Source organism: Dasypus novemcinctus, chromosome X (genome assembly GCF_030445035.2).
Source record: "Dasypus novemcinctus isolate mDasNov1 chromosome X, mDasNov1.1.hap2, whole genome shotgun sequence".
Classification (NCBI taxonomy): Eukaryota; Metazoa; Chordata; class Mammalia; order Cingulata; family Dasypodidae; genus Dasypus; species Dasypus novemcinctus.
The window spans coordinates 58,336,740-58,356,144 of NC_080704.1; the positions used below are offsets into that span (position 1 = coordinate 58,336,740).

A 19,405-nucleotide genomic window follows, 5' to 3' on the forward strand; every position below is an offset into this window, starting at 1 on the left:
TACAAGAAAAATACTTTGGGCATTGTGAGAGTTATGAGTCAGAAAATGCTGTAAAGAAACAAAAGATGTGCTAATTGGAGATTTAACTTACCAGCAGACATAGCCCTGTATCATATTATAGCATTTCACATTAGGCACTAGGTATTAGGGTGCCTTTCTTTATCACCTCTTTTAACAGGGCAGTGGGTACAGGATATCTATGAAAACATATTCTGAATTTGATAATGGATATCAAAGCAAAAATCAGATTCATTCTTCAGAGCACTGAAAGAGAATGCATAGAGTCTATAAAGCAAGCTATACCTATATTTCCCTCAGTTATTACACTTAACCAATTTTTGATGACTCCACTAACCTATCTCCAGTTATCTTAGTACATTTTAGCTGAATACTCCTTGGGTTACAGTGATACTGCAGTTTAACTTAGCTGAAATTAAGATGTCTTTTTAGATTCAAAATATTACACATCTACTTGCCTCTACTGTTTCTCACAAAATCTCAAAGCCACTGTTCTGTATTTAGGATCCTGTGCTTTCCTAGGATTTTGAGAAGCTCAGAAATCTTGGGACAATGTAGTAGGTGTAGTAAGCCAGTCTACCTGAGTTCCCATCCTGGCTTTGCCACCTGTGTGACCTTAGACAATTTACTTTATTTTCTGGTGCCTCACTTTTCTCATCTAAAAAATGGAGGAGACTAATGGTATCTATTTCATAAGTTTATTGTGAAGATTAAATAAACCAATACAGGGATATGCTTAGAAAAATGCTTGACATGTAGTAAGCAGGCAAAATGTGTCAGCTATGTTGGGAATGCTGTTGTTCTTTAAATCTACATCCCTCAAAGCAGCATCTATGATTGATTTTTACAATCATAGCCAGAGCTGTGTGCCAACAAATATTTTCCCTCTTATCCCATATTCATTTTTTAAAAAAATCTCTGGAGCAACTTTTAAGATCTGTGGTAAAAGCAATTCCGTTTTCTCTGGCCAAGGTGCTAAGGCATACAGAGGTACATAAAAGATGAAGAACCAGGAGGATGAAAGTGTGAAAGTGGTAGGTTGGAGCCTATAACTGCTGTGTCTGCATTGCTATAGGAGACATTGGGGCCTCATGAAGGCCTGGTCTTCTGCAAAGAGTTATCTCTGAGAGAGGCTGGCTAGGATGGGAAAATGAATATGAGTTTTGCAGTCAGATCTGGATTTGAATCTTTGCTGTGTAACTCCGAGTTGGTCAGTCCCTTATTTTTCTAAGCTTCTGTTTCCTTGACTGTCAAATGGGGATAATAATGGTCCATAGTTTTGTTGAAAGGATTAGATGAAATAATGGATAGAAAGTGACTACCACAGTTTCTGGCATATAGTAAGTGCTTAATAAAGGTTCATTCATTAGTTTATTCATTCTTTTCTTCCAAAATGTTAATTAAGGACCTACTCTGCACTAGATCACCTTGCCTTCTCCCTGATGTTATATGTAACAATCCACAAAAATGTTGTCTAATCACAATAAGAATACTTTCCAGTTAAGATTCTCACAGTGCCTGAAGCTATGCCCTGTCAGTGCTATGCTTATGGTAACTTGGTCAAGAAAAGATCTCAACAGGCTCCAAATAGGCAAATAATGGATTTGCCTGAGATGGGTTTTTGTCAATAAAAGACAATATAATGAGCTACTTCTAATAGCAACAAGTCTTTGCCAAGTTCCCTCTAAAAAGGAAATTAGAGAAAGCACTCAGAAGATAATATATACCTGTACAGTGCCCACCCCTCATTCCCAGCAAAGTGTAGGCTAGGATCTAGGTAGGAGGGCAGACAGAACTGAAAACCAAAGCAATGACTAAAGATGGGCCTGGGGATTTTGCTTTGGAGCAAAAAAGACAATCATCCACCAGGGGCAAGATGAGCACTGACCCAGTGAAGTGAACAGATACTGGTAGTCCTGTGGCCAGACCTCATTTCTGCTTTGGCTTCCCTGCCCAAACAACTCACTTCATTAGCTGAAGCAAATGCAAAGAGACAGGAGTGACAAGGGTGGTGGTGATGAAGAAAGTGGAAGAGAAAAATGAATGTTCTTAGATATTGTAAGGAATTCTACCCCAGGAACACTTTTGATTCTGGGGTTGGTGGAAGAGTTTAGAAGGTTAGAGTACTTATCCTCATGCAGAGGCAGGCCAGGTCAGGAGTTGGCTTCTTGTTCTAGAGGACAAGCCGAAGAAAAAGCAGAAAAGGACCTAAGCCAGGATTCCAGGAAAAGCCTAGTTTAGGCAACAAGGGTTTAATGCCTTCTGGCCAGGGGCCAGAAACTGGTGCATACCCTTAAAGACAAACTGATAAGTAATGAATATAGTCTATAAATAATGATATTTAGGGATGAGAACATCGATAACTATCATGTACTAAGCATCTACTATGCATCAAGCACGGATCTATGTTCCTTATATAGATTACCTCAATATTTAATATTTAAAACAACCATGTGGAGCTGGTATCATCATGCCCATTTTCTAGGTGAGAAAACTGAGGCAGGGAGCAGTTTAAATGACCAGCCTAAGGTCACAAAGCCGGTAAATAGTAGAGGTGGAATTCAAACTCGTGCTGCCTGTCTCTTCAGAGTATCAATGTCTTTCATGAGCACTTACTTGGGGTGGTCAGTGACCTCAGTGTCTAGGGCCAACTGCTCTGATGTCCTCCAAAGCTCATTGATGCCATAATAGCAAGGGGGCTGAGCCTGCTCAGGTTGAGATCCCAATTGGCTGCCCATTGGAGGCAGGGTGGACAGGAAATCACTGGGATGCAGATTAAAGGATTCTTGCTCTAATGAGAGGCTCTGTGAGCCCTGTCTTGTGGCCTCTGGGTGGTTGAAACCCAGGGGTTGTGGCTGCTTCAGGGCTTCCCCAGGATTGAGGGCACAGGAACCAGTGATTTCTGAACTGAAATATTGGGGTGGCAGCTCTTCCTCCTCCTCATCTTCTTCCTCATCTTCCACATTCTCCTCCTCCTCCTTCTGCTGCCCCTGCTGCCCCTGCTGCCACTGCTGCTGCTGCTGCTGCTGCTGCTGTTGCTGGGCTGCACGAAAGAGCCTGTACTTCTCCCAGTTAGGAGGTGGAGGGCGAGGAGGAGGAAAAACCTTCTTCCTGGCTCCAAGGGGTACCACCTGGGTCTCATCAACTTTGGCAAAAAGCTCCTTCCGATGAGTTCCCCAGGCCCGGGAACTTTGGGGCTCCAAGCTGATATGGCTCTCTGAGAAGGCACGGCTGCGCAGTGGACGGGGCATGGGGCTATTGTAGTTCTCCTCCTCATAAACTGAGGTTTCCTCTGTTTTTTTCGAGGCATACTTGAAGTCTCCAAGAAGGTCAAGAGAAGAGATTGCTCGGTAGTTTGACAAATCCAGCACTGGGTTCTCAAGGCAAGGATGGAAAGGCGTTGCCCATGAGAAGCTACCCTTGGAATGAGCCATTTCCCTGCAAAATAGCAGATGAAGTTTGAGTAAAACAAGCAAGTTTATAGATGGTCCCGTATTTGGGAATATCACCTATGTAAAATTTAAAACTTCCACAAAACAGTGTAATTTGTGTAGTGAATGTGATAATCATCACTACCATATAATGAGAGCTAGTGCTTACTAAGCATGAACTAAATGACAGGCACTGTTTTTAGTGCTTTACATGTATTAACTCTGACTGCATTGCTGTGTTCTAGGGTTTACAAGTCTGGTTACCATGCCTTATGTGTCCTTTTCATTTCCTTTGTTTTCAATTATGAAAAATTTCAAATATTTAGAAATGTATAGATTTCATTATAATATTCATGTTCCTACCTACCACCAAGAATTAGCATATTTTAATACTTTGTCATCTATACTTCATGAAATTTTTTAAGAAATAATAAATAATAACCTTTGTGTCACTCCTCACTTTCATTGCCCTACTGCCTCTCCAAATGCAATCTGTATCATGGATATGTATACTTTCTGTTCATGTTCTTTTTTATAAAATAAAATTTTATGGAAGTGTACCATTCATACATAAACATACATAAACAATAATTGTATGGTAAAAGCTGTGAATTTACAGAACAAGCATGTATGTTATCACACAAGGCTCCCATATATCACCCCACCATCAACACATTGCACTGTTGTGAAACATTTGTTACAAACTATGAAAGAGCATCATCAAAATATTCCTACTAAGTATAGCACATATCTTATATTTGGTGTGTTATCCCCCAATCCACCCAATTATTAACACCCTATACTAGTATTATATATTGCTATTGTTCAGGACAGAATATTCTCATATCTGTCCTGTTAACCAGAGTCCATCTTCCACCACTGGATTTGCTATGATATACAACCTCATGCTTTATACAATCCATTCAAAGTGAACACTCAGTGGCTCTCATTTTCATCAAAGAGTTGTGCTGTCATCACCTCAGTCATTTGTAGAATGTTTTCATTATACCAAAAAGAAAAATCCCATATTCCCGTATAGGCTGCTATTGTGTCCCTTAGAATTGAAGTAATACAGTCTTTGCCATTGCTATAGGATATTTCAATATTACTGTTAACTATCATCCTTAAGTTGCATTAATTATAAATTTCCTGTGTATCACCATGTTTTTAACACTTTGTAAAAGAGGAGCATTCTTATATTCTTCTTCCACCACTGAAATCACCATTCTATACATTCCCTAGACTATTCTCTAGTTTCCTTTCAATTAACATTTGTGTCCACAGACTATGCTTTTCAGCCACAATCACATTTAAAAATCACCAGTGTTAGTTATGCTCACTATAATGTGTTATTCTTAACTCTATTCATTTCCACACTTTTACAATTAACCTTATTAATAATGCTACATACATTAAGCATCAGCTCCTGTTCTCACCCCACATTTTACTTCCTAGTAACCTATACTCTGAAGTTTACCTCTATGAGTTTTAATTCATATTAGTAAGACCTTACAATATTTGTCCTTTAGTGTCTGGCTTATTTCACTAAACATAATGTCCTCTAGGTTCATCCATGTTTTCATACGCATCCTAATTTCATTTCTTCTTACAGGTCAATACTATTCCATTGTATGTATACACCACACTCTTTTAGCCATTTATTGGTTGATATCTGACTATGTTCTTATATTTGTAATAAAGAACATCAAATAGGCCATTCACAAATATCTGCTATTTTGAATTTAAAAGGTCTCATTTAAATGCAATTCTAACCAGAATTCTCAACAGAAATTTTTTGTTAACTCTAGCACTTTTTGAAAATTAACTTTTTTTTTAAAAAAGCAGGAGATAATATTAAAGATAATATTAACTCTAGCACTTTTTGAAAATTAACTTTTTTTAAAAAGCAGAAGATAATATTAAAGAGTATTCTGCTACAGAAAAGAAATGAGGGATAAGGGATTAAGCATATTATAAAGCAAGGGTATTTATTTATTTATTTATTTATTTTATTGACTTCATAATAATATTACATTAAAAAAATATATATATATATATATGAGGTCCCATTCAACCCCACCACCCCCACCCCACCTCTCCCCCCCCAGCAACACTCATTCCCATCATCATGACACATCCATTGGATTTGGTAAGTACATCTTTGGGCACCTCTGCACCTCATGGTCAATGGTCCACATCATGGCCCATACTCTCCCCCATTCCATCCAGTGGGCCCTGTGAGGATTTACAATGTCCAGTGATTGTCCCTGAAGCACCATCCAGGGCAGCTCCATGTCCCAAAGACGCCTCCACCTCTCATCTCTTCCTGCCTTTCCCCATACCCATCAGCCACCATGTCCACTTTTCTCAATCCAATGCCACCTTTTCTATGTGGACATTGGATTGGTTGTGTCCATTGCACCTCTATGTCAAGAGGAGGCTCAGATTCCACATGGATGCTGGATGCAATCCTCCCACTTTCAGTTGTAAGCACTCTAGGCTCCATGGTGTGGTGGTTGTCCTTCTTCAACTCCATCTTAGCTGAGTGCGGTAAGGGTATTTAAAACAACATGTGACTGATTAAGGGAACAGAATGGGAGGTCCAGAGACAGACTGAACTATCTATAAAAATGTGTAAAATTAACCTTCCAGAAGGAGATAAGGAAAGATTATTTAATACATCTTTTAGGGCTAACTTCAGAGCAGTTACTTGGAGCTAAACTATATATAGCAAAATAAATTCTAGATTCAAGAATTAAGTGTTTGTGTATATAATTTTAATGTATTTATGTAAGTTATATGTGTGCGTATACTTACTTATAATAAAAAAATACCATCCAAAAATTTTAAAAAGACTATCACATCTTAACTAAAATAAGATTATTATCTTCTAAGCAATAGAAGAAAATCTCCAAGGAAAAAAATTCCAGGTTTTTTTTGAATAGCTATAAAATATCAAACTACTAAAGAGTGACGAATGTCAAAAGGCATCACTTTTGCCTCAGTGTTTTAAGAGTTAAACCCTCAAAGACAGAAGATCTCATTTCCTGCAGCAGTCTGTGAGCAATCAGCCTCATGCTAAGTACTGCTCAGTGACAGGAAATTCCAGGGGTTCAGTTAAATTATTAAATAGAATGCCCATTCAATAGTTATGATGAAGGCTGAGAATAGTTCTTAAGAATAATAAACATAATGTTAGCCAAACTCAGAAAGAATGGAAAGCAAAATGTCCCTCACCCTTCTCTTCTCTAGCCCCAATCTTGGTTAGCTCACCACTCACATGTATTAGAAATTGACATCCGCATTCCCGCTCTCTTCTCACTTGGGCCTTATCCCACCTATAACTCCTTAATATTTTATCAATTCATAGTGTGAAAACTGTTCCACCTGGTGTTTCCCCTCAGGAAAACAAAACAGAGCAAAAGGTTGTGCATGGAAAATAAAAGAATGCAAAATGAGTGCCAGGCAAAGAGGCCTTTCCTGACAACCCTATCTAAAATAGAGACTTTTTATCCTTAATTATCCTTATTCTACTTTGTTCTTCCTCAGAGCATTAATCCCCACCTGATATTATATCTCAACCTATTTTTACTAGTTTATTTTATGCTCTACTCTCTAACTAAAAAGTAAGCTTCCAGGAGGGCACGGACCTTGTTTGTCTCATTCATTTGGTACTTAATGTTTGGAACACAGTAGGTGTTTAATATTTAATAAATACTTGTTTAAGAAATGAATTAATATCAAACATGAAAAAATAAGTGCCATGATAGTCATGTCAGAAAAAAGCCAAAGGCGAAAAGTGATAAACACAACAATGAAGAGCATTATTATTGTAAAGATTAGAGCACATGATGAAGTTCTAACTACCCTGGATCTTTAAGCATTTAATAGTATAGGATCAAAATTCATGAAATAAAATTTCTAGGAAATGCAAAGGTAGAAAGAAGCGCAAATGAAATAAGCAATGTTTTCAGCTGACGGCAGATCATGCCAGTCAAAAACTAAGATAATGGAAAATCTAAATTTCTTCATATCCGTAAAACAGAAACTATATATTTTCAAGGATTCTTTGAACAATTTTCTAAAGTTACCATATATTAAACCAAAAAGTATAAGTAATACAGTTCATATTCTCTAATCATAATATAATTACACTAGAAATTAATAAAATGAAAAGTTTTAGTCCTTGAAAAACAAAAAGGAAAAAAAAACACACCTAGTCAAAGAGTAAATCTAATCTGAAATTGTATAACTTAGAAAATAACAACAATGAAAAAAACATCAAGAGCTAGAGGGTATGGTTGATTAAAGCAGTAGCCAAAGGAAAACTCAGGCTTAAATATTTGCATTAATCCACAAAAATTATTTAAAATAGAAACGTAAGTCTGGGAAAATGGCAGAGTAGGCATTCCAGAACTCAATTGTTCCACAAAGTCAACTATTAAATAGGCAAGAACTGCCTGAAACAACTATTTTGAACCTCTGGAGGCCAGAAGAACACTGAATATGACCCAGGGAAGAAAGGGAGGAAGATGCTGATATATTATGGTAAAGAATAGTAAATTGCTCTCTCCTAGTGGTGGCTACTGGCACCCATTTCCCACTTTCATGGCAGGCCATGGTGGAGCTCAGCCCATGGCCAGCTTGCTAGTCACAGAAAGGTACATAAAAATCCTCTTCCCCAAGGGATGGACATGGCTTATCACTGATCATGGCTTCAGAATAGTGAATTCAGATAACTGGGGGCCTGGCTCTGAAGGCAGACATTGTTTCAAACTGCACCAGACAGAGGTGGCAGCCGTTGTTTCAACCCACCAGACAAAGGCAGCAGCAGCCATTGTTCCAATACTCCCCAGAAAGAGTTGTGGAGACATAAAGATGCTGTGCTTCCTCAGGGCTGCAGGCGACAGTTAGCTGAAGGACTGCATTTACTGGACATGACAGGAAAAGTTAGCTTTGTGGAGCCAAGAAGGCAGTGGATTGAAATACTTAAAGTGCTGAAAGAAAACAACTGTCAGGCAAGAATTTTAAATTCAGTGAGGCTTTCGTTCAAAAATGAGAGTGAGATTAAGACATTCTCAGATAAACAAAAGCTGATGGAATTCATCACTACTAGACCTTCTTACAAGAAATGCTAAAAGGAGTTATTCAGAATGAAAGGAAGGGACACTAGAGAACAGTTCAAAGGGGCATAAAGGGATAAAGATTAGCAGTAAAAGTAGCCATGTGAGTAATTATAAAGTCCAGTATTATTGTATAATATTGTTTGGTATGTAACTCCCCTTCTTACTTCCAACAGGTGCTAAAATGCAAATGAATAAAAAGTAATGATAAATAAATGCTTTTGGCCATACCATTTACAAATCTATATCAGGTAACAAGTACAAACAATGTTGGAAGGATAGAGGATATAGGAAAAGTATATATGCATGCCACTGGATTTAAGTTGTTAACAAACCAAATATGATCATTATGTATATAGGATGTTAAATTTCAACCCCATGGTAACCAACAAAGAAAATAAATGAAAAATATATCCAGATAGAAATGGGAATGCGCTCAATATGATACAACACAAAAAATCAAATAAATATAAAGTAGACATTAACAGATGAGAATGACAGAAAAGGAATAAGACTTATAAAAGATAAATAGCAAAATGGCAGAAGAAAGTCCTGTATTACCAGTAGTGACTCTAACTGTAAATGGATTAAATGCTCCAAACACAGGGCAGATATTTGCAGAATGGTTAAAAAAGGATGGCTCAACTATATGCTGTTGGTAAAAGAGCCACCTTAAATTCAAAGATACAAGTAGGTTGAGAGTAAAAGAACGGAAAAAATATACTATGCAAGTTGTAACCAAAAGATAACGGAGGTGGCTATAATAATATTGGATAAAATAGACTTGAAGTAAAAATGGTGACAAATGACAATGATGGTAATTATATACTGATAAATGTTTAATATCCAGAATATAAAAAAGTCTTCAACTTAACAATAAAAAAAGGACCCAATTTAAAAATGGACAAAAGACTTGAATAGACATCCCTCCAAAGAAGATTCAGAAATAGCCAGAAAGCACATTGAAAATGCTCCTCTCAGAGATGTATTCACCAAATGCAATGAATGTGTTATGATGATGGAGGAAAATGCTGCTATGGGGGGAGTAGTGGGGTGAGGGGTGGGGGGGGGGTACATGGGGACTTCATATTTTTTGAATGTAATATTTTAAAAAATGAATTTAAAAAAAGGAAAAAAAAGGAAAATGCTCCTCATTAGCCACCAGGGATATGCCAATCAAAACCACAATGAGATGCCATTTCACACCCATTAGAATAGCTGCTATTAAAAAAACAACAACGGGATCAGGTATAGCTTAGTGGTTGAAAGCTTGCTTCCCATGTACAAGGTCACAGGTTGAATCTCCGTGCCTCCTAAAAATCAAACAAACAAACAAATGAAAATAAACAACTATCAGTGGGGAGAAGATGTAGCTCAGTGGATGAGTGTCTGCTTCCCATGTACAAGATCCTGGGTTCAATGCCCGGGACTTCCTAAAAAAAAACCAAAACAAAAACAAAAAGCAGAAAATAACAAGTATTAGAGAAGATGCGGAAAAATAAGAACAGTCATTCATTACGGGTGGCAATGTAAAATGGTGCAGCTACTATGGAAGATGGCTTGGGGATTCCTCAGAAAGCTAAGTAAAAAACTACCATATGACAAGGCAAGTCCACTACTAGGTTATATATCTAAGAGAATTGAAAACGAGTCAAACAGACATTTGCACACTAATGTTCATAGCAGCATTATTCACAAAGGCCATAAAATGGAAACAACCCAAGTGTCCATTAACCAATGAATGGATAAATAAAATGTGGTATATACATACAATGGAATATTATTAAGCCATAAAAAAGAGTGAAAAGGAATGAAGTACTGATATATGCGACAACACGGATGTACCGGGAAGACTTCATGTTGAGTGAAATAAGCTAAACACAAAATGACAAATACTGTCTGCTCTCACTGATTTGAAACAATTAGATTAAGCAAATTTATTAGAGTCAGAATCTAGAATATAGTTTAGCAGGTGATGGGGTGGGAATAGGAAATGCGAAATAAAGGCTTAAAATATACAGGGCTCCTATTTGGAAGGATGGAAATGTTTTGGTAATGTATGGTTTTGATAGTAGTACAACATGGGGAATGTAATCAACAGTACTAAAATATATATCTATATATGATTAAAAGGGGACATGTTAGATTGTATATATGGTAAGAGAATAAATTTTTAAAAAATCCTCGAACCTATGTGCTACAACAGTGGACTTTAATTAATAGTAGAGTAATAAAAATGTACTACCATCAATTGTAACAAATATTTCACACCAATGCAAGGTGTTGGCAGTTGGGTGGTATATGGGGATTTTTATGTAAAAATCTTAAATAAAATAGCCAAGAGAACCAGGAGAATGTGAAAAGAATAATACACCATGAAAGCAGCCAACTCCATAGTCAGTTGAAGAAAAGAACATGCCTTCTAGGGACATCTAGTGCCCCAGTTCACAGCACTGTGAACCTATCTTGAGGCACTGGGTTCTAGTGACACAAGTGGTGAATTGCTATTTTCTGCATCAACCTTAATTTGAAAAGTATCACCCTCCCACTTACACGGCCTGTGTAGAGGCAACCTGGGCATTTTAGGGCCTCTTACAATAGAGGGGCAGAAGGAGGCAGGACTCCAAAAAGAGGAAGGACTACTGTAAATGCGATCAGCTGGCCTGATATGTGTACATGTCATTCCTTCAGCAAATATTCAGTGCAAGATGACTAGATCAAAATGGAGCAAAACTGACATAGTAGACCCTTCCTTTTCAGCACTAGTAGTTGAAGCAAAATGGTGAATCAAAGACTTCCATTGAAGTGTGTCAGGCTCAAGTCAAAGACAATGGCCCCTAGATGTCCTATTTGCAAAGGGCTCATGTTGCCTAAATGCATATAAATGCACAACTCAGCACTGAGATCAAGTAAAGAATTTTTCCCTGGAATGGATGGTGATGAGTTTCCTTAAGGGAAAAGAACTAGCTTTACACATACATATTTCAATTAATCTTCGTTCACAATCTGTTGAAATAGATATCGCTAGAATCAGTTTCTAAGACCTGCATCTTAGAAAGCATAAATCATTTGCCCAGCCAGAATGAAGCAGTACTACTATCCAGACTGCAAATTGCCTTGTCTTGCCCCAAGGGACAATCTCACTGAAGCAAGGGGTCCTGGGGTAGGGTAAAAGATACTTGTATGACATTCATCCTGATGTGTCCATGAAGACTTTAGCTCTTTGCTGAAGAAAGGGGAGGGAAGTTGAAAGCTTAGCATGAGAGAGAGCTTTGTTGACACCAGCAAGGCAACCACATTTCAAAAATAAAAGCAAATTGCCTGCCAAATCCTGGGCTGTTCTTCTGGTTTCCCTCTTGGCACAAGTTGCCTTTTCTTCTGATGAATAGATTTCCCCTTTTGTTAAAACCTTTTGGGCTTTTTTGGCCTAATAGTAATTGAAAATGGAAACCAATAGTTGCAGAGACCAAAAAATCTCCTCCTCAAACCTTTTGAAGTTTTCTTGTTTGCGAATTTTATTTTTAAACCTGCCACAATAGCTTGGCATCCAAGAGCTGAGCAAGAAGAGTGCACAGGTCCAGTCCCTCTCCCCTTTCCCTTCCCTCAGCAGTCAAAAGATAAGACTGCTCCAAGAGAAACAGCCACTCCCAGGTTATTGCTGAAGGAAATATTTGTAAGATTCAGGAAGTGAGACACAAGCAGGCCACACAGGGAGGGGAGAAGGGCCCAGAGAGCTTGTTCCTGCCATCCCTCTCTTTCCCTGGGTCCAAGCAACTTTAAGTAAGGAAAAAATCACCTGGAAACAAAAATGCAAGATGCAGGACCCTGAGCCTTCAAGACCCCAGGAGGATAGCATATCATGTCCTTTGAAAATATCATAGAAGTCCTTGATTTACTGGGGCTGTCCTGGGTGAAGTTTAGCTTCCTCTCCCCAATCACCCCAACTTGGAATTTCCCATTCCAACTTGGAATTCCACTCCTCTGGGCCCTACATACTGTCATAGACACAGTACTAAGGGATAATGATGATGGTTCTTGCTTACTGAGTGTCATGTGTCAGGTATGGGGCTGGGTACTTGACAGACTTGATCTCATTTAACCCTTGAGACAATCCTGTAATATTTAACCCATGAGACAATTTTGTAATATGGGTACTCTTTTCTCTATGCTATAAATGAGGCTATGAAAGATTAAACAACTGAGGGAACACATAGAGAATAAATGTCCAGGAGAGAATTGCAACTAAGGCCCATCTGATTCAATGCTCATGCTTTTGTCAGTAGAACAAGCTGTCTCTCTAGGGTTCTCATGACCTTCTCAGTAAATTCAATAAAAGACATTCTAGGAGTAAATAACATAATGCCAAGGTGCCAGGAAAGTTTGACAACCACAATAACAATTTAGCTGAGGATCAGGTTGGTCAGGGTTAAGTCTCTATTCTTTAACCCAGTGGTTCTGAAACTTTAGCATTCATCAGAATTACCTGGAGGGCTTTTTAAAACACCGACTGCTGGGTCCCATCCCCAACACTACTGACTCAGTGGGGTGGAGAATTTGTATTTCTAATAGTTTACCAGGTTCTGCTGCTGTTGGTCTGCCACCGCACTTTGCAAATCACTTTTCTAGCCCGTCATTATCATATACCAGGTTTCCAACTCACCAGAGTATTTTAAGGGGTATAAAACCATTAAAAAAAACTTTTGTGGATGAAAATTGTGGTTGATGATACAGATGCAAGAGTGTCCTTGGTGAGCTAGAGTAGATGCACATCATTACTGCAGCGTGGTGGGAATGTGAAGCATGGGGAAAATACAATTGGTATGACTTATGGACTGTGGTTAATAACAACACTATAATATTCTTGCATCTATGCCAAAGATATACTGTATTGATAATGAGGGGTATGGAAAAACCATGCCAAATATATGCTATGGACCATGGTTGGTGGTAATAGTCTGACGATATTATCTCATAATCTGTAACAAATGTTCCACCTTGGTGTGGTGTGTTGGTGAAGGTGTATTGGATGGGAATTCTACACGTGTGCATGATTGTTTTGTAAGATCACAATATCTGTAACAAAAATATATTTAAAAAACAAAAATAATAAGGTGGGTCTGGGGAAAATACACTAAAAGTAAGATATGGACTATACTTAGTAGTAATATTTTGATGATATTCTTTCATTATTTGTAACAAGTATGTTACAACAATGTAAGGTGTTGGGGGTGGGTGATGTATGGGATCCTTGTATGATGTTATGTGTGTTTGTTTTGTAAGTTCACAATATTTACTATACACTTACTGTTTATGTATGTTCGTGTATTAACAATATACTTCAATAATTTTTTGAAAATTCATTAAGAATGAAAAAAAACCTTCTCTAAGCAAAATTCATTTTAATTACCTATATACATTCCATCATGTCTCAAGTGGGGTGAATGTTTTCAAAATCAGGTAATGGGCATACTGGAACTCCAAAATTTCTGGGGATCCTGATGCAATTTTAAGGAAATTTGTTGCTCTACCATGGTTAAGCAAGGTATGGGGCAGGAGGGAAAGAGCAAATTTGGGCTATTAGAATCCTCATATATACTATATTTTAATTTAATGAATTTCAAAGACCTATTACACACTGGCATAAACTTAACACTAAAAGTTATAAAGAACATGATTCTATCTTGGGTGGTTTAAAAAGTATTCTGAGGCTCTATTATGAATGGCAATTATTAGTAGAGTAGTTCTTTGGCATACATGCATTTAACCTTTGAGGTTTTCACTCTTTGAAAGTGACCGTAAAGAAACATGAAAAGCGCTACCTGACCATTTTGTAAAGGGTAGGAATTTGAACCACAAGCATTACAACTGGTTTTTAGGGCGAGTCATCCAACCAAGGAGGGAGTATAGTCAACCACTTGGCACTCACGTCAGTGTGGCTTGATGGGTCTCTGTTGTCAAAACATACATATAAAGTAACCTGGTGGAGGGCAATATTGTGCTTCTTTGTGAATAATGGTTCTAAAACACAAACTATCTGCAAACTAGTGCTGGTGATGAAAATGAAGAAAAAATGGAAACATCTAAGAAAGTGATGGTTCTGAGCCAGATAATAAAATGTTATTAGTGGGAGTGGGGGGTTTAATATTGTAGTAGTGGTGAGAAATTTGAAGATCTACAAATGTTTGGTGATGTGCCCCCTCAGAAATGTCAAAGTTCTCATGGATATAGATAAGCAGAAGTGTTGGTTGACGGAGAATTCTAACAAACCAAATTCTACCTAACAGATCAAACATACCTGGTAATTAAGTAATGTTGTCTATCATTGTTATGGGATTTTTTTTACCTGGCCCAAATCAAACCAATGTTGGCTACCTTTTCTTCAGACTTTCTTTTTCACTATAAATTCCAGCAATTGGACATTCTACTTTAAGATTACCTTGTACATTCTACTATAATGATTTACATTCTACCAGTTTACTTCCTGATTCAACACATAGTTTAAGATTTACACTTTTGGACTTTTTTACAGTTAATATTATTACAAATACCCATTTCTACACTAACTCTGTATATACCTGTCACTGTTAAAGACTATATCCTATTTCATCATGATGACATACTGTATTGGCAAACCTTTTCCATGCTATGAACATCTTTGAACAAATCTGTCATATCTGTTAATTGCTGATAATTTAGTAAGCAGGTAGTGGTTCCTTGAAGTTGTTCTTATTTGCATTTATTTATTTACTAGGGAGGTGGTACTTTTCCATGTAATGATCTACTGCCCTTATTTCCTCATATGTAAATTGCCTGTTAATTTATCCTGCTCACTCATGCAGCCTAATATGAAAGCTGACCTTTTATATCTGTATCTATTCTTTATATTTTTTAGACAGCAAATTGTTATCAGTGGTGCTGACCCCAGAATTTTCTTCATTCTCTTAACTTTTTTATTACATTTTGTTTTACAAAGATTTTTTAAAAAAACGTTTATATATTTGAATCCATCCAACTTGTCTCTGATAATATCCTACATTTCTTTAACAGACAAAAATTTATCTTGTATTCACAGCTGGAATAAGTATGCCATTCCACTAGACTGCTTTCTGGAATTTACTACAGTATGTGTTATGGATCTAAGTTCTCCATATTAATATCTAAACTTCCCAACATTTATTAAATGAAGAGTGATTGATTTCTCCTGTTCAGGGTTGCTTCCAGTATATTCTACATTCTGAAAATAGTTTCAATCTGTTCCTAGAATCTCTTTTTTCTCATATTTCACTGTTTGATTTTTTTAACCCACTATCATATGGCTTTGATAATTGTTGCTTTATGATAGGCTTTAAAATCCGATGGGGGAAGTGGACTTGGCTCAGTGGTTAGGGCATCCGTCTATCACATGGGAGGTCCATGGTTCAAACCCCAGGCCTCCTTGACCCCTGTGGAGCTGGCCCACGCGCAGTGCTGATGCACACAAGGAGTGCCCTGCCACGCAGAGGTGTCCCTGCGTAGGGGAGCCCCACGGCAAGGAGTGTGGCTTGCAAGGAGTGCACCACATGAGGAGAGCCACCCAGCACGGAAGAAAGTTCAGCCTGCCCAAGAACGGTGTTGCATACATGGAGAGCTGACACAACAAAATAAACACAGATTCCCATGCCGCTGAAAACAAGAGAAGCGGACAAAGAAGAACATGCAGCGAATAGACACAGAGAACAGACAACTGTGGCGGGGGTGGGGGAGGGGGAAGGGGAGAGAAATAAATAAATAAAAATTAAATTAAATTTAAAAAAATCTGGTGGGTCATATCTACCATCATTACCTTTTATAATAAATGCATTTTTTGGTAATCTTGCCTAGTTATTTTAGGTAAGCTCTACACTTATTTATTTCTTTACTTCTCATATTAGGGTTTTATAATGTTCCATTAATAAGTTTTGTGTACCCATGATTAAAATTAATATCCAAGTATTTTAATTTATTTTGTCAAGCTGGTGACAAATCTTGTGCTTCTGAAGGTTGTGTTTTTCTTAAGTGGCAAAGGCTTCCTGAAAAGTGTATTCTCCCTAATAAAACAAGATACAACCCTGGATTATCCATTTTTCTTTCGGTCAATCAGCAAGTAGGAAATGTCTACTGGGTATTACACGCTCTGCTCTTAATGTCGCTGACAAAGGAAAGCAAGAAAGCACTAGAGTAAGGCTTTAAAACCTGGGAAGAGTTCTAGTTTTGTCACACACTTGCTATGCAATTCCAGAAGTAATGGGTTCTGGAATCAGATGCTTATTTGACCTTGGGCAAATGACTTCACCTCTCTGTAACTCAGTCTCTTCAAATGTATACCTGGGTCAATGAATGGTACCTACCTCATGGAGCCGTTATAAAAACAAACTAATTCATGTGAAGTGCTTGACATATAATAAGCACTCAATAAATGGTAGCTATTACACCTTTTCTTACTGTGTTGTTAAAATAATACCTTTCCTGAGTCTCAGCTTCCTTATCAATAAAATGGACAAAATAAGGCTTAACTTCATAGGGTTGTTGTCATGATCAGCTGTGACCATGCATATAAAAATTCCCTACAAATTTTAAAGTTCTATGCAAAGTGTAAAAAGGGAAAGGCTCAATTTTTGAATGTTTTTATTACTCCAAAAGGATAAAATCCCATAATTTCTTCTAACTCCTTCTTGCTGATCCTTAGCATTGATACAGTACTTCTTTGCCATTGATGCAAAAATATTACAATATTACTGCTACCTATGGTCCACAAGGTAAGTTAGTTGTATTTCCCCCATGTATCACCATATTCTTTATACCTTGTAATAGTGACAGACATTTCTCCTAGTTCATAGATCATTCTTTTGTTTGTAGAATTAACCACAACCCTCATTAACCACAGAGTTCAAAATGTTATAGTCCCCTAGTTTATCCTCATACACACATTATTAATAATACTTGTAATAAAATTTACTGACACAAAGCTTTAAAACCTAACAGATGTTGTCTTGGTTGGGGATTAGGTAGGAGGGATAGGATGGCAGTGAAAATTCTAAACATAAATATTATTGTACTTTTTCATGTTTTTTTAATTATCTTTTTTAAAAAAGATACATAGATCACAAGAAATGTTACATTAAAAATATAAGAGTTAACAGTACAAATATGACAACATTCTCTCGGGAACTATAAAAATGTACAATACTAATACATGATGTTAATAATAAAGTGCTTTGTGGAAAATATACACCAAATATAAGCTATGAACTAGAGTTTACAGTAATATTTTGATTAAGTTCTTCATCATTTGTAACAAATGTCCCACAACAATGCAAGATATTGGTGGTGGGGTGATGTATGGGAATCCTGAATCTTAGGCTTGATTATTTTGTAGGCTTACAACTTCCCTAATAAAAAATATTATGTAAAAAAGAAGGGGGGAAAGGCTCACAGGAGGCAAGCATAGGTACAGAACAACAAAAGAGATAATACAGAAAATAAAATTGACTTTTAAATACTTCACACTTCTGTGGAACCCCCAAATTCACCAATTTCCCCTTACTGCTAGTATTAAAATGGAATCTAAGCCCCCTCTTGACATAGATGTGGACACAACCAATCCAAGGTCCACAGGATGGAGGAATAGAATATGGATTAGAGTGGACTTACTGATATTCTATTCATGAACTATTGTGATTAGTAATCGAAGAAAATGTGGCATTGGTGTGGAGAAAGTGGCCATGGTGGCTGCTGGGTGTGGGGAATGGGAGGAAGAGATGAGATGTGGAGGCGTTTTCAGGACTTGGAGTTGTCCTGGGTGGTGCTGCAGGGACAATTACCGGACTTTGTAGGTCCTCCCATAGCCCACTGGATGGAACGTGGGAGAGTGTGGGCTATGATGTGGACCATTGATCATGAGGTGCAGTGATGCTTAGAGATGTATTCACCAAATGCAATGAATGTGTCATGATGATGGAGGAGAATGTTGCTATGGGGGGAGTAGTGGAGTGAGGGGGGTGGGGGTATATGGGGACCTCATATTTTTTGAATGTAATATTTTAAAAAATGGATTAAAAAAATAAAATAAAATGAGTTTGCAGTCTTTGCACACAAACAACTGTGGAAGGAGATGACCAAGAGTGCGGATACCTGGAATTATCATTTTGTTGTAGGTTTTCAGGCAGGAGAGTGGCTTAAGAATATACATTTGATTTTCCACCTACATCCATCATTCCTGTTGCGACAGAAACGACATACGAAATGTTTAAATAAAGGTGGTGAGGGGGAGGTAAGGAGAAACTACATCAGGATTTCTCCTCTCAAATGTCATCTTTTCCTTTGACCTTTTCTAGTCCTTCTAAGTTTCCCCAAGGTTTTAAACTGTGGGCTGTCTCCTCCACTTCAGCATTGATCCTCCTTCCCTTTCCATTGACTTCTTTTTTGCTTTCAAGTTAATCCAGTTTCCCAGATCTTGTCAAAACCTTCACTTGCACCAGTGGTTCTCAAACTTTAGCATGCATCAGAATTACCTGGAGGGCTTGTTAAAACACACATTGCACTTTACTTAAGGTGGTTACATAAGTGAATAACCTTCTTTTTAGAATATGTACATGTAAATATTTTGTGTTCAAGGAGCATGATGTATACAATGCTTAGGAAATTGATACATAAAAAGATAGACTGATAAAAAGATATGCAGATGGAATGAAACAGCAAATGTGATAAAATGTTAAAATTGGTGGATCTGGATATCTGAGTGAGTAGGGTATTTTGGAGTTCTCTGTATGGGTTTTATATTATTTTTGCAACTGTCCTTTAAGTTTGAAATTAATT

At 37.5% G+C, this 19,405-nt stretch overlaps 1 protein-coding gene across 5 annotated transcripts in view; it reads right to left on the reverse strand.

Moving 5' to 3' along the window:
* SHROOM4 (shroom family member 4) overlaps window positions 1-19,405 on the reverse strand; it is a 346,941-nt gene that overhangs the window by 9,433 nt on the left and 318,103 nt on the right. For 4 of the 5 annotated variants that reach the window (XM_058291632.2, XM_012525763.4, XM_071213043.1 and 1 more), the window contains one exon: window positions 2,635-3,456. In XM_058291632.2, coding sequence (XP_058147615.1) covers window positions 2,635-3,456 — 822 coding nt within the window. Of the gene's footprint in view, window positions 1-91; window positions 265-2,634; window positions 3,457-19,405 lie in introns of all 5 variants that reach the window. The other variant, XR_011647902.1, reaches the window with a different exon arrangement.